Genomic DNA, 15141 nt, shown 5'->3' with positions numbered 1-15141 from the left:
GGTTTTCATGAAAGCAAATTACATTGAAAGGAAGATGCATTAAGAGATGTTGCCCAAATCAGAAAGTCTCTCCCCTTACTGTCAATGCATGTAGGTCTCAGAGTTCTGTCACACTTCTCCCTCAAAGGACTGCGTTAGGTTCACGTGTTGTTACTTGTATTGGTTTTCCTTCTGATGTTGCATGGAAGGTTTGCAGAGCTCTGTACTTCAGAGTTCTCTAGATAGGCTCTTAACCTGGTAGAGGGGTTCACTCTGCTCACTGCTGAATCTTTATCAATCCCAGTAACTGCAGAGTGTAGTAGGAAGAAAGTATCAGTGATAGAGTTAAGGCTCTGCTTTTTGCACTCAAACCACAGCTGTCAGCTAAAGAAAGCAAGTAATGGCGACTTGTTGAGCAGAAGGATCTTAGAAGGACTAGCCTTTACAGTAAGAAAGTAGAATATGTGCCCTTCTGAGTGCTGCAGTGATCACCAGACACTTTGTAAACACTTGTGAAGTTGTTGAGCCTCCAGAGAGAAAGAACAGCCCTGTATGAAGTGGCAACTTGATAAAACAACACGCACATACTTACTCCAAGAACGGAGAACTGCAGTGGGGAAATACACCCTTGAATTTGGAATACATCTCCAACACGGGACAAAGGAGTACAGAGAGTTGGAATAAGAACAACTGGGACTGCTCATGTACTTGCAGTAGAAAAGTTTTTCTGGCAGTAACAGAATTAAGAGGAAATCTTGGGAATTCATCTAACAGAAATGCTACTAGCTTAGCCTTGTCTGGCCTTTCTAGCTCTTTAATGTTATTTTGAAAACAACAACAACAAAATGTAGCATTCACTCAAGAGATCATTTCCATGAGCTAGCTCGCTGTCCTCTGGAACATGAAATGCGTGTCACTGAAACGTGTGTCCAGGGACAGTGTTTCTGTTTGACTGAGCCAGAAACATAGTATCAGATAAACCATACATTTTAAAAAAATAGTTTAAAATACTTAAAAAAACAAAACGAAACTTAACACATTTTTTTAAAAATATGAATACCATAAGAGAACTGCAGATAGTAAACAACTTATCTTCTGTTATTAAAAACATTATGTACTCACAGAAAAAGGATGTTTTTAATCGTTGACCTTTCAGAACAGGCAACAAGTAGAAAAACCTGAAAGAAAATGGTACTGACACTGCCTTTTATACCTGGCAGCAGCAGGAGCTGGGAAGTGCACTAACACTCAGCTGAGGCCCATATGCATAATCACCAGAAGACCTTCAGGTTAATTTTACATCAACCTGTTGTTGAATTAATGAGGAAAACCTAGTTTGGGTCATTGGTGTAGTATTCATGTATAGTGAGATGCACAAAGCAGGTATAGATAGTCTGGAGGTGAGGATATGCTATGATATGCTGCTACCACATGAAGAAAAATAAAGGCGAAACTACACAAAGTAGTAGGATAAGTTGCAGCTGGCAGCAAGGAGGTGTTGGTGTCCAAACTGGACTCTTTAGACCATTCTCTGCTTGCTTTGAAAGAGAGAAACTCATAGAAAATCCTAGTTTTAAAAGGAAATTAGGGAGTTCGTCTGGGTTTTGCAGAGCTGGAGGGCGCTACACTATCAGTGGGAATTGCTTAGGCTTCTTTGTTGTTTGGAACTGAGGATGTGTCTGTATAGTGAGAAAAAAATCAGATACCTTGTAGACCAGACCTGTTTCCTGTTCTTTAAAACATAGCTATTCTATTAAAAAGTGCATTCTGAATGAGAACTGCTTAGATAGGACATGGTCCTTGCCACTTGCAGTGTTGGTAAGTAAAGAGAGGCTATTGCAGTGTGGGGATGTGGCATATTCATGCTAATGCTGTGACAACAGCTGCAACCCAGTGAGCTTGCAGGGCTTCCTGGCTGCTGTGCCTTTCTGATTGGCAGCTCTGTGCAAATGTGTAAGCCATTTAGTACTTGTTCTCTCCACAGTCACCTGGATGACGTTCTTCCAAGCAATTACATTATTTTTTTTAAACAGAAAATAATAAGTTTTTAATAAGTTCTAAAGTTCTGTTTGTTCCACTCAAGGTGCCATTTAAAGTATCCTATATAATATGCTATATCCTATATAGACATGCCATAATGAACCCCAGATACAGGGCAATATAACAGAGTAGTCTGCTCCAGATATCTCTCAAGGTGTATTAATGTTATGCTTTGTTTTATGCTGATTATGCTCTTTGTTACTGGTACTGTATTCCTTTGCTAAAATACTCACTTAACATTAAATCATGCATTTTAGAAGCATTAGTACTGTGAATGAATCAATGACGTGTTTAGCTTTAAAGTTACCTGAATATTGATCAGCTTGAAAGAACGTATACGCAGTTTCTCAGATGTTTTTTTAGAGGTCACGGGAGGTGTCAGTTTTCTGGTAATTTCCGTGCCCTGTTAAAACGTATTTTTAAAGTAATACAAAGAACTAAGAAAAACTACTGATCCCACTTGACTAGAGGTGAGGTTGCATTATTTAGCATAAAATTAACCGCAATATCCTTACACTAAAAACTGAGAATTTTGCAGGAAATATGAACAAATTTGAAACCCCTTTCAGCTATCTCAGTAACACAGGACTTTATATTAGTCATTCGCACTGGCTTGTCTTCTGATCCTGATTTCTTTTATTTCTTTCGAGATGCACATTGAAGCTGCTAAGATGCTTTCTTTTACTGAAGAGGAATTCATGAAAGCTCTTGAGTGGGGAAATTACTGATTCAATAAAAAAAAAAACTGTTCGAAATACAAGTCAGATGAGACAGCCTTTTGGCACTAAAAATGTTTGTTAATAAATCACAGTGATTTGTTTTTTGTTGATTCTGCTTATGTTGAAATTATTTAACTCTTAGAAGCCTGCTAGTTTATGTTGCAGTATCACTTGAAATACAAATTGCTAAGCTTCAAGTCAAACTGTCCATTCTGTGGTGAGCAGAGGCACTGAGAATGCAAGCAAGATTCCAACAAGGGAACTGTTATCATTTTTGTTTGTTTTAGTATTCAGAAATGTTTGTTAGATAAGGTAATGCTCAGTCCAAAGAGAAGTCAGCGTTTAGTCTTAGAAAATTCCTTATTGCAATGGAAACAAGTTAACAAAAATGTCATGTCCTTTTCAACCATTAACAGCTCTTCTGTGAAAACATTCATTAACTTGTTTTAGTTGTTCATCTTACAGCCTGAGTGGCAAAAACATACCTGAGAATTGCCCCTCAATGTCCAGGCTGATTCTATAGATCTGAAAGAATTGTATTGTTCAAAATTTCTACTTTATTTAGTCAAAGTAAAAAAACTTGCCTCTTTCCCTGGCCATCAGCTGCTGCTTATGGATACTGTCAGGGGTGATGGCTCCATACTCACAGGCGCCCTACTGGCACTATCTCCTTGAAGATTTTATTATGTCATCGTTATAATCAAGAACTAGATAAAAATGTGAGTGTAGATGAGCTGTGTGCCTTAATGAATGGGAGCAATAAAGGTCAGTCCTGGCTGCATGAATCTTTGTCATACCTCAGCTATTTCAATGTTTTCCTCCCACACAGCAACCTAATAGGAACACGACAAACAAACAGTAAGTTTATGTGCACAAGTAATAGTATAAGGTGATTCTGACCTCACAATGAAACTTCTCTCCCTTAGATTGTACCACCAAAGTAAATTGAGCTAGCACTGAACATGTAATTCAGATGTACCATTTCTAAGGAGAAATATTTAAAGTAGTGTTTTAATAGTGTTATCTGCAAATATAGATAAATATTTAAATTAAAACCAAAAATAGTGCATCAGGATGTTACAGTCTATTATGAAATATCCATCTGAATTTACAGGGTCTCAAGTTTCTGTTCAGTTGCTAGAGAAAACATCTTTAAACATTGCTTCAACCCCAAACTCAATTGTCCGATGTAACTGACAAATAATAACTCAACTTCCTAACAGTTTATTGGTGAAAAATGCAACTACAATACACAGTTAAATAAAAGTCGCTGTCCCTCAGATCTTCCAGTCTTAAAATGGAGGCTTTTTGACAATAAAAAGGAGCTCCTCGCTGTTAACATCAACAGAAATTTTCATTAGAAGTCAGATGACATCTAGTGGCAAACCAGGAGAGGAGATGGTGGAAATTTCATCCCTCTTCAGAAAATGCATTATCTCTTCTCTTTTGGTAAGCCAGCCTGAATTCCTCACCAAGCATGTTAATGTCATCTTCACCTTGGAGTATTCCCTGCAATAAGGGGAAAGAAACACATGTAGAAGATAAAACAAATTAAAAAGATGATTATGAATCTTTTTGTGTAAGTGGTAAAGCTTTTATCTATCCATAGTGCCAGTACTCTCTTTAAAAACAAACAGCTCTGAAAACCATCAACAAACTTCACTGGATAAGTTTCTAATTGCTGCACTCGGTGCTAACCAGGAGTTGCCGAGCAACTACATTGAAAAGAGGCACTGGGTAAGATGGGTCTTTATCACGTTGTGTTGAAATTAGCCTACACAAAAATTATTTCGGAAATCAGGTGATACTTGAACAACTTGAACAGGAATTATACTTTGGAAGACTAAGTGTGTTTTGGGGAAGGGAAGGACTGGAACCCAGAAATTAAAGTCTCTAACCCTAATTCTAGTGGTCATACTGAAGAAAAAAAGTTAACACCAGTACATGAAACATTAATTAAATCTTATTGGAGTTTTTGATAAAATTGTTTTTTTCTAAAAAAGCAGCTTTTTCCTTTTCTCAAAATGCACATGACCCACAGAATGTATCTTGCAGTATTTCAAAAAAACATTACAAATTACAGCTGTATATCAGAGGCTTCAAAATGAGGCAGAACTTTGTTGTTTATCCATTTTGAGTGAAACGGGCATTTTTAATCATATCAGCTTTTAGATACAGTGGACATGTTTCTAGCTGGAAGAGCCCTACTTAAAAACTTACATTCCATATCCCAAAAAAAGCTTTGTATGTGCAAAAAGGGCTGGGGAAGCTTTCAACAAACTCCGTATGCATCAATATGGCAAGCAGTGACATGGCAATAAGGAGTATTTTTCATTGCTGCCTAATTCAGAAAAGGTGAACACGTGAGAGCTGACACAAGAAGGACATCCACTGACTCCAGGTAATTTATACAGTTGTACAACCTTACCTTGAACTAGCCCAGAGAAAAGTGATTTATAGAAAAAAATCATTTAAAGCATTTCAGATACAGTTTACTTACTCTAGGAAGATAACCCAGTAATTTAGATGCGTGCTCTTTCAGGAGTTTCTGTCTCTCTTCTTCAACAATTAGACGAATGTTTTCTTGTCTTTTCTCCTCTAACTGCCTTTCTTCGAGTTCACGTTCCTACAATAAAGAAGTAAGTTTTCTTAACCACTGAGTGTCAGCTCTGTCAACATTTATTTCCCACCAATATATACTATACTTATGGAGACTTTTTTTATGAAGTAAATTTAGTACTTTTAATTAATTTTAACTCCTGATCATGGGAAAACTAGTTTGAAAGTGATGAAAAAGCATACGTAAAAAGGGACTATTTAAACAGTGAGTGTAACTACAAGAAAAGTCTCAGACAAAATAGAAGAGTGAATACCAAGACTTGGGCTATAATTAAATTATTTAAAAGTCCTTTGAAAAAGTTTGGTAAGTCAAGGCCTGGTTCCTTGTGGACTCTCAGCTGATTTAGTCTGTTCCTGCCTCACTGCTCTAGTCCAGGAAAAGGAAAACCAGGCCTGTGTTCTTATGCCGATGATTAGAAATTGCAGTTCATATTGTGCATGCAGTCTGAAAACTACAGCATAGCATTCCATGGGTGGTTTTTAGTTTATGCCAAGCTTTTTCTTTTCTTCCTCAGATGCTACCTGGAAATACTTAATCTGAAATCAAGGCTGAGTTTTCCCCTTCTTACGTATCATGAGCAGTACTGCCTGATGAAGGAGGCTGAAATGGGCAACAGTTGTGTCACTGATCATATGGCTCTTGAAGAGCTATTTGCAGAGCATGTCAAGTACACCAGGATCTCCAGCTGTTATAGGCTTTAACCTTTTCAGCTGTAATAAGTTGTCTCTAAAGACTTCTTTCTTGTCAGCAAACTAAAACAAAGGCCTGCTTTCCACCTTCTGCCCTCAGCCATTTCTCTGTGATTCCCTTGTCACCTTTCCCTTGTAACAACAGCCTTCTTGCATAGGATAGAGAAAGTATTCTCATATTAAAATGTTTTGGCTCAGACCAACAGCAAAACTGAACATTTCTCTTACTTTATCTGCAATAAATTGCCTGCGACGGTCTTCAATAAGTTTTTCCACAGCCCTTTTGTGTTCAAGCTGTTTCATTCTTCGTTTCTGAGCATTCATCTGTTCAATGCGATCATCCTCTGCAAGCTTGGCCAACATCTGTTGTCTGAAGGCTTCTTCCTCTTCTTGCATAGCCTGTCGCGCTATCTTCTTTAAAGCAAATTGCTCTTCATATGTTTGCTTTAAGTCTAGACGTTGCCTTATTTTCTTTTCAATTTCTGCCTATAAAGGAAATTCAATAAAATGCTTTTTATGGAAAATACTTCAGAAAATTTAAACTTCAGCCAATCTACCTGATTTGTCTCAGATAAAAATTACTGTAGCTGCTACCTTCTAGCATACATGAGTGGAGCAAGCATTCCATATTTAACAGTGGTCTCCAGTATTAACCAGTTTGGCAAGTGTCTTAAGACTGTCAAAATTAAGTCAAAGAAAAAAAAAATTTTTCCACAAGCATGAAGTGGGTCAACAAGACATTGCTCCTGCACAGCTCCCTGGGAATAACAGTGTTACGTATTATCTGTGTTGGATTTTATCTAAAATCTGATGAGAGTCAGAGTAGGCAGGAAAAAGCAAACAGGTGTGCAAAAAGCAAGCAGTTAAACTGCTTCGCTTAAACCTGAACTTGCAAGTTACTGTCATGCTTCTTCTTAAGATAAAATCAATGTATAAAGGGGACCATGAGAGTATCCTAAACCTTCAGTTGTCTTCCTGGTTCAAAGAAAAACAAATACCTTAGGGATGGCAAAGGACATTCAAAAGATGGAATTTTTCCTCCAAAAACTAGAGTTTACATACAAACTGCTTGTCTGGCATGGTACATTTAGGAAATACAGTCTGCTGGAGAGAGATACTTTGTGCCAGAACAGAAAGAAGAAACAACAGAATGAGAGCTGGGGTCATTCAGCCTGGAGAAGAGAAGGCTCTGGGGAGACCTTACCGCAGCCTGCCAGTACCTACAGGGGGCTGCAGGGGACTCTGTCAGGAGGTGTAGTGACAGGACAAGGGGTGGCAGCCCTAAACTAGAAAAGGGGAGATTTAGATTAGCTATTAAGGAAGAAACTCTTTTCCTGTGAGGGTGGTGAGGCACTGGCACAGGCTGCCCAGAGAAGCTGTAGCTGCCCCAACCCTGGCAATGCCCAAAACCAGGCTGGACAGGCTTTGAGCAGCCTGGTTTGGTGGGAGATGTCCCTGTCCATGGCAGGGAGGTGGTACTGGATGATCCTTAAGGTCTCTTCCAACCCAAAGCATTCTATGATTCTAAAAAATTCAGTTAATTTAATAAACCTGTCAGAACTGAGCTTTTGCTTTGAGGCAGCTCACATACTAAAATGGGCTTAAGGAAGTCCCCCAAAACCATCCCAAAGTCACGATGAACATGGGAGACATTGCAAAATCCAAAGTGAAAAAAAAAAAAAAAAATCCATTAATTACCCTGCCAGCATTGTTAGAAGAAAAGTTTTGGAAACAGGAGTTACTTGGCCTTTGAAGAGCATCCTCAGATGCAGAAGGAACTGCATATGGGATATACTCTCACAAAAATGTTTCTGTAAGTGTTGTGGCTGTAGTGACAATTCCTAGAGACTAAAGGAGAGCTGCTCCATCACACAGACATCAGAAATGAACAGACAGAGGAATACTGGGTAAAATACTGTCCCCCAGCTTTCACCTTATTACTTATTTTTCAGATCAGCAATTCGAGTGGTTTCACTTTCTCTTAAAATTTCCATATCCTGTCTGTTTAAATTAGGTTAGTTTACCCGTAAAGTAATACATACATTTTATATTTTTCTACATATATACTTCTGTTTTTATTTTATTGAAGTTTCATCCAGACCAGCTCTACTAACCTGAATCTTCTACAGGAATAACGGCAAAGTTGCAGTACTCCTCTCCACTTGCATTCTCCCTTAAACAGTTTATGCACAGAGGACATGTACTACATGTAAAAAAGTGTTACCTGCCAAGTGCCAAAACATTCATACGAGTATCTGCAGAAGTCCAAGCAAAGCGAATCTCCCCCCACCCTGTACAGAGGTACTACTGCAGCTACCTGCCAACACTTACCATCTCCTTCTTCCTCTCTGTCTCCGCTTGTTCTTCCATATACAGCTCTTGTCGTAGTTGTTCCAGTTCTTCACGCTTCTGTTGTTCCCTCTGTAGATTCTGGGCAATCTATTACAAGAAGGAAGGACTTCTCAACAAAAGACAAGAATATACAAAGTACTCTTTTATAATATCAAATTTCAATACCATGGCTTGAAGTCTTTGCTTTTTCTCCTCCATGTCTCGAACTTTAGCCATCCGATCTTCTTCTCTTTGTTGCTGACGGTTGGCAAACTCCATGATTTTCTTATTTTCTTCTTCCATTTCTTCCCGTTTCCTCTGCCTCCAGATAGCTTGTTCTTTTTTAAATTCATCGATATACATCTGAGTTGCTCTCATTTTTTCTAACTTTAGTTGTTTTTCCCTGTATAAGGTAAAAAAAGTGAAAGTGCATAAATAGCCACCTAACATACTGCAGTGACATTAAACACACCAGATGCTCATCATTAACAATATATTCCAGAGATGAAGATTTAGATGACTCTCCTTACCCATTCAGCAGGAAATCAGATGCCTGAATTATAAATGCTAATTAATGAACTACCCCGGAAAGGGAATTTCATGTTTAATACCTTTCCTTCAGGACAGACTGAACACACAGGTGCTCACTACTACTCTATTTTATACATGCTCCATCCAAACAACAGAGAGAAGGAAGCCCAATAGCCCAAATGCCTCACAAGCCCTGAACCTTTTTATTCATTTATACTAAACTCTCACCCCACTACCATCATGCCCTCAGAAAACTCCTTTCTTATCCATGGCCCTAAGACATGGCATACAACATATTTCATTTTTAACAGGTATCACGAAAAGGTCAGGACACAAGGCAAGGTAGAAATCTGTGATACGCAGCCATTTCCAGCATGACAGGCCTAATGGAAGTGCTCCTTGGAAAAAAAAAAAAAAGGATTTTGTATCTGGGGAACAAGACAAGATTGACTGAAATGACAAGAATATTCTGGCTCTTACACAGCAAAATCTATGCAAGTGTCTCTCTTGTTACTAAAGTGGGACCAAGAGAATCTTTCTTGAATAGGAGTAATTTGTTGAAGTGGCCCTTGGCCTGTGAAATAGGCATATACAAGTTAATTTTTCTACATAGAATTATACACAGTTTTAAGCTTAAATTAAAAAATAATAAAAATTCAAAGTAACTAACATTTGGTCTTCCTCATAGATCTTTCTTACGATTTCATCAATCATGAGTTTCTCTTTTAGAAACTCTTCATAAGCATCCTGCCTCTTCCTCTCTTGTTCCTCAAGCTGTTTCTCCAGTTCTTGCTGATACATTATTTTCTCCTTGTTTCGCCTTAGTTCTGCAGAACTTTCTTCTTTTGCTACCCTTTCATACTCTTCCTTCATCTTTTGGGCTATTTCAGCATCACGTTTCTACAAGGGGAAAAAAAAAGCAATTAAGATTCCTTTTTGCTTCCACTTGCAGTGAAAAATTACACACCATATAAAAGGAATTATATTGCATTACAGAAATAGAATGTTTTCCACCTTAATCTTTCTCTCTCCCTCTACACAAACACATATAGTGCCTTAACATGCTTCATGCCTTAAGTAGAACCCTTGAAGTGAATCCCCATTATTGAAACAACTTGAGAAGAACTAACAATACTTCAAGGAAGCCATATATTTTACTAAGACCAAGTAGAGCGTTCACAATATGAGTGAAACTAGCTCACAATGGCATAGTGACCAGCATGTAATAGAACTATGCAGAACATCCTCAATAAAGTGAGGATTTACTTAATTACTTAATTACTCAATTTACTTACATTAATGTTTGATGCAAAATTTAATTAGAATCACCTGCCTGATCACCAACATTACCCTGTATGTATATAAAAGCTCACAGTTCTTTTTTTAAGTTACTCAGACATGTTTATGTTTAATAATAGTAGAAAGCATTTTCAACCATCTGCTTCTGAGATAAGGATTCACCACAGAACTGTGTAGAATAGTTTCAACTTCAGTAAACATTACAAAAACAGTGAAATGAAAACTATATCCCTTCACACAGCTTAATTCACTACTACTTCAACTGTCGTGGCAAAGCAAGCCTTTTCCTTATGGCTAGTTAGTTCTCCACAGCAAAAAACAGATTTCAGTATACACTGAATTCTTAAACTTAGCAATAACCTAGATAAAAAGGCCAGTCTCAAAGAGAATTTTTAATACAATCTATACAAAAAGTTAAAGCACTCTGGTGGCTTCTGAGAACAAAATAGGACTTGGTTGAAAACCACATGCTAGCATACACTGAAACTAATTACCATTTTCTCATACTGTATAGCTTCTTTTTCAGCAATTTGTGCAGCTCGCTCCTTATTCATATAAGCAGATTTCAGTTTTTTTTCTAACTCTCGAAGTTCAAGACTAGGGGGAAAAAAAAAGAAGTTTATCCTATTACAAGGTATCTATAGGAAAAAAAAAAAAACTTCCACCACTGAAAGCATATTGAGAGATCAAATCTCTTTACAGGAGTTGAAATGACGCAAATTGTCAAACAGAAAGAAACAATGAGACAACCACTGAACAGGCAATAAAACTAAACCACAAATACCAACTGGTTTGAAATAATGCTACAATAAGAATTATAAACTGATGAACATTTGCTACTGAATATTATTGTTTCATACTGTAGATCATTGTTATGGTATCCACAATAAAGGTTAAGTAACACAACAGCTCACTAGATAATGCTCTTCAGCTGTGCAAATAAATTAGAGATATGTTACTGCATATCATGCATATGTACAACAAAGGGAAGGAAAAAGAAGGATTTTCATGAAAGATTTCTAAATATACATGCTAAATCTCTCATCCTGTTGAGGTCAAGAACAAAATTTCTTGTGTGAAGTCTCAGCCCACAGTAACAGAAAACAAAGTTAAAATGAGTGCTGACATGAACCAGCCAGCCAAACCACTGGAGAACATCGGTGTCTGCATGTGCAGCAACTCAGGAAGCTGAAATCTGCAGAGCCCAGAGACAAAAGCTACAGTAGTCAGGAAAGACACAAGGACTGTTACCAGAATGTTCCCAAAACATTTTAATGGAATATATAACCTGTCCATAACCCAGAGTGATCACTGCAAGAGTCACAGAACTTCTTTCTTCCACTGATATATTCAAGGATTACCTCAGACTCCTAACTATTCTGAAACAAGTCAAGGTAATACCTTTTAAAATAAGCTTAAATAAGTAATTCCTTGAGAAAGTTTCTTTAGAATGTATTACAGAAAAGGAAAATGGTTTTAGTTTTGTTTAGATTTTCTTTTATGTTCATAAACATTTTCACCCATGACATCTGTACAAATAAGAAACCTGAGCACGATACTGTATTTACTGTTCTTTCAGTAATATTACAAGGATATACGGGGAATTTAACAGACACAGAACATGGAAAGCCAGTGATACAAAAAATAAAAGGAAGTTACATAAAAGATATGCTGCTATCTAACAAAACATGTTTTATTTCTCAGGGGAAAATCCTGACTTTAGATTTAAAAAAAAAAAATCATGGTCAAATGTAAGAGCAGAAAAAGAAAAGTTTTGAAGTTCAAAAAGTTAAAGCCTGTTCTAAAATAGTAAATTGTGTGTATTGGATTTGAACGTACTGAGAACTCTTCTCCATTGCTAGAAACCATCCCAGCGTAACCTTGCTGCATCTGAGGCTCAGTCCAAACTTAAAGGAAGAAAAACAAACCTGAGAGATGCAACAGGCTGAACGCTACAGTACCGTTATCAAGGCTGAGGCTGACTTACAGGCACAGCTGCTGGGTGGGGATCTCACAGGCGGCGTTACCTGTTGTTGTCCCGTTTACCTGTTCTCCCGCACTTGCTGCCGCATCTTTTCGTCCTTCAGCTTCTCGTGCTTGAGCCGGGCCAGCTCAGCCGCCAGCCGCTCCTCCTGCTGCAGCTGCCGCTCCCTCTGCTGCTGCCTCTCCTCGCCCTGGCCGGGGCAAAGCCCCCGTCACACCTCGCCTCTGGAAGGCGACGCCCCGCAGGGCCGCGCCGCTGAAGGGCTTCGACCCCCCCCGGGGCGCGCTGCCAGAGCCACCTCAGGCGGCGCCCGCCCCTGCCCCGCGGCCTCACCCTGCGCACGGCCTCGTCCAGCCGCCGCTCCTGCTCCACCTCAGCCCACAGCCGGGCCGCCCGCCGCCGCCCGCCGCGCTCCTCCGCCGCCGCGTCCTGCGGGCGACAAGAGACAGGCGGTGGCGCCGGGCCGCCCTCACACAGCCCGGCGGGGCCCGCCGCCCGCCCGCCATCCCCGCTCACCATCCCTCCCGCCGGGCCCGCCCGCGGCCGCCCGCGCCGCCATGGCAACCGGCGGCACCGGCCTCGCCTTCCGGGGCGGCCTCGGGAAAATGGTGGCCGGGGGGGCTTCCAGAAGGGCTCCCGGAGCGATTCCCCCCCCGAAGTGTTACTTAAAGCACCACTTCGCTTCACGCATCTCTAGGCACGCGAACTAGATGGCAGCATTTAATTAGGAATTTCTGTCCTTCGTGGCGGTTGCCCAAGGGGAAGCAGTGGCGGAGCGTTAGCCATGGCCCTCGCCACAAGAGGGGAGTCCCGGCAAGGCTCCTCAGTGAGCCTCGCTCCAACCCGACAGGCAAAAAGGAAGGAAAATCTGACCCTAACTCCCCCGCAGACACTTTACGCAGCACACAGCTGCTCACTCCGTGAATTTCTCTCGAATGGCTTTGCTCCTGGAGGGAAATCAACCCAGACTCTACTCAACTATCTCTTTCCACTTCTCTCATCTTTATTTTCCTTTCTACAGAGTGAGAGATTAAAGGCATTTAAGCTCATTTAAAATAGTATTTAAAATTCATTGTCACCTATTTGATAATTAAAACAATTAACCTTAAGACAAAAACCTTTCAGAAACAGGTAAAACAGAAAGTTTGACTGTTTCTATTGACTCTGTACTAGGTATGCTTCAATCTGTATATACGTGGGATGGGAACACTCATTATTTTAAATCAATTTCCAATATTTTATCAGAATGCCCAAGATTAGTGTAATACGTTCTGAAGCTTTGGGTATTCTTCACGCTTTTAAGAGAAAGACGTTCTCCCACAACGCTTGAGAAGAACAAGCTGCTCCAAAAGCTATAGGCCACCTTGAACCGAACTTGAGCTGCCCCAGCTCAAGGGCTTGAGCTGGGGCAGCAAGAAACACCATGAGCATTCGCTGCTGCTCCCTGAGCGAACAGCTATATGCCTCAGTTAAATGGAATTTTCTTTCTTGCCAAAGAAAATAAAACCAGCTCCCCTCACCTTACTTCTGGAAACAACAGTAAATAGCCTTCAGATGTAAAATTTAATTTTTGCACACATGTCCTTAATTTGGAACAGCAACACTAAAGAAAAGCACATTAAGTATACCTAGGTTCAGTCTCCAGGAGAGCAAGGCATTCGGAGAGAAAACTGGGATTGAAAGTGTTTGAAAAACATACATGAAACCAGCAAGTCAGTTCACAGAGTCCTTCTTAAAATTAAGAGGTGGCTTGCATTTGTGTATCAACAGTATTCATGAGCAGTGTTTCTTTCACAGAAGGGACAGACCACAGCACTAATATCCAGTATGGAAAATACTTGAAGGTTTACAGTCCTCAGTGCCTCATTTTTCTTTGATTTCCCATACATTTTAGATTTGCTCCAGTGACTTTATAATGTAAAGAAAAAAAGAAATCCAACCAAAGAATTCTTTTATCCTCAAATCTTATGGCAGCTTGTGTTCAGAAACTCTTACCTTTAATGCCATCATAGTTTTCTCCAACATAACTTAAGCATAGTGAAGTTCAAAAAACATACTGTGTGCACAGATCTCCAACCAGAAAGCAACCTTTCAGCCATTACAATCACCCAGTATATTGGTGAGGGGAAAATACTCTAGAAGCCCCACAAAAACAACCCTTACCCTACTCCTTTTATTAAATTAAATACTTAGAGATGGAAAACAATAATTTCCCCTTATTCAAATACAACTGCTGGGGTCTCATTCTTTCGTGAGAGCTTCCCCAAGAACTGTAGGCTCCTGTCCTAAAGCTTGGTTGTCTGTGGTTTTTTTTTTTTTTTTTTTTTTTTTTCCCTTTATCACAGAATCACAGAATCACAGAATTTCTAGGTTGGAAGAGACCTCAAGATCATCGAGTCCAACCTCTGACCTAACACTAACAGTCCCCACTAAACCATATCCCTACCCCTTCTTTCATTAGTGTCTCAGTCTCCCACTGTACATTCCCTGTAGCTTCTAGGAGGCTGCTGCTCAGTCTTCCCCCCTCCCCCCCTCCAACCAAAGAACTGACTGCACCCCTCACTGTGGTCATCTACAAACTTGCTGGCCATGCAGTCATGTGGGTAGCACACCTGCATCTGAGCAAGCACTTCTCTCCTCTGCCCTAGCACTTCCCCTTCTCCCCAGGAAGGTTGTCTCCGTTGGATGATCCATTTCCACCTGCGGGAAGCATCTGCTTTTGCTGCTTCTCCCAGCTGTGCGGTCACAGCAGGTCACTGCTCCTAGCAGAGGCCTCTGTGGTAGATTCTTATTTGCAAACAAGTCTAGCCCTGTGTTTAAAGTGGATCTACCTTTTCCTTATGTCAAAAAGCAGCTCCTTGATGGATGGCACCAGCTAATTTCTCAGTTAAAGGCCACACTGGTAGTCTTGGACAGAGTTGCTCAACACATCTGAAAGAACAGAGTGAA

At 40.0% G+C, this 15141-nt stretch overlaps 2 protein-coding genes across 7 annotated transcripts in view; one reads left to right on the top strand and one right to left on the bottom strand.

Annotated features, from left to right (window-relative positions):
- TEX9 (testis expressed 9) overlaps window positions 1–6281 on the top strand; it is a 49912-nt gene extending 43631 nt beyond the window's left edge. For 3 of the 4 annotated variants that reach the window (XM_068696263.1, XM_068696262.1, XM_068696264.1), the window contains one exon: window positions 2670–2848. In XM_068696263.1, the coding sequence (XP_068552364.1) occupies window positions 2670–2747 (78 nt within the window). In that variant the 3' untranslated portion in view covers window positions 2748–2848. Of the gene's footprint in view, window positions 1–2669; window positions 2849–5872 lie in introns of those variants that run through there. The other variant, XM_068696261.1, reaches the window with a different exon arrangement.
- On the bottom strand, window positions 3731–15123 carry MNS1 (meiosis specific nuclear structural 1). 3 transcript variants are annotated; one of them, XM_068696260.1, is made up of 10 exons: window positions 15024–15123; window positions 12526–12621; window positions 12255–12382; window positions 10703–10805; window positions 9580–9809; window positions 8565–8781; window positions 8379–8486; window positions 6276–6533; window positions 5239–5364; window positions 3731–4247 (listed from the first exon to the last, which is right to left on the bottom strand). In XM_068696260.1, the coding sequence occupies exons 3-10, from the start codon at window positions 12278–12280 to the stop codon at window positions 4149–4151; spliced, it is 1167 nt and encodes a 388-aa protein (XP_068552361.1). In that variant the 5' UTR covers window positions 12281–12382; window positions 12526–12621; window positions 15024–15123; the 3' UTR covers window positions 3731–4148. The 3 variants fall into 3 exon arrangements, with proteins under 3 accessions (XP_068552361.1, XP_068552359.1, XP_068552360.1); XM_068696258.1 differs by lacking the exon at window positions 15024–15123 and adding an exon at window positions 14188–14426; XM_068696259.1 differs by lacking the exon at window positions 15024–15123 and adding an exon at window positions 12709–12857.
- Between the last annotated feature and the right edge of the window lie 18 nt (window positions 15124–15141).

The sequence above is a fragment of the Anas acuta genome, chromosome 12 (genome assembly GCF_963932015.1).
Source record: "Anas acuta chromosome 12, bAnaAcu1.1, whole genome shotgun sequence".
Classification (NCBI taxonomy): Eukaryota; Metazoa; Chordata; class Aves; order Anseriformes; family Anatidae; genus Anas; species Anas acuta.
The sequence above is the reverse complement of the archived record's forward strand: the minus strand, read 5'-3'. Positions and strand labels throughout refer to the sequence as shown.

What these genes read in the sequence shown, in the direction of transcription:
- MNS1 (XM_068696258.1), bottom strand. Translation starts at nt 14,217, where the DNA reads ATGTTGGAGAAAACTATGATGGCATTAAAG. An exon ending in CAGCAAGTGCGGGAGAACAG is followed by an intron (nt 10,806 to 12,254) that starts GTAAACGGGACA and finishes TTTTCCCCCTAG; the next exon opens with TCTTGAACTTCGAGAGTTAG. An exon ending in CTATACAGTATGAGAAAATG is followed by an intron (nt 9,810 to 10,702) that starts GTAATTAGTTTC and finishes TTCCCCTTGTAG; the next exon opens with AAACGTGATGCTGAAATAGC.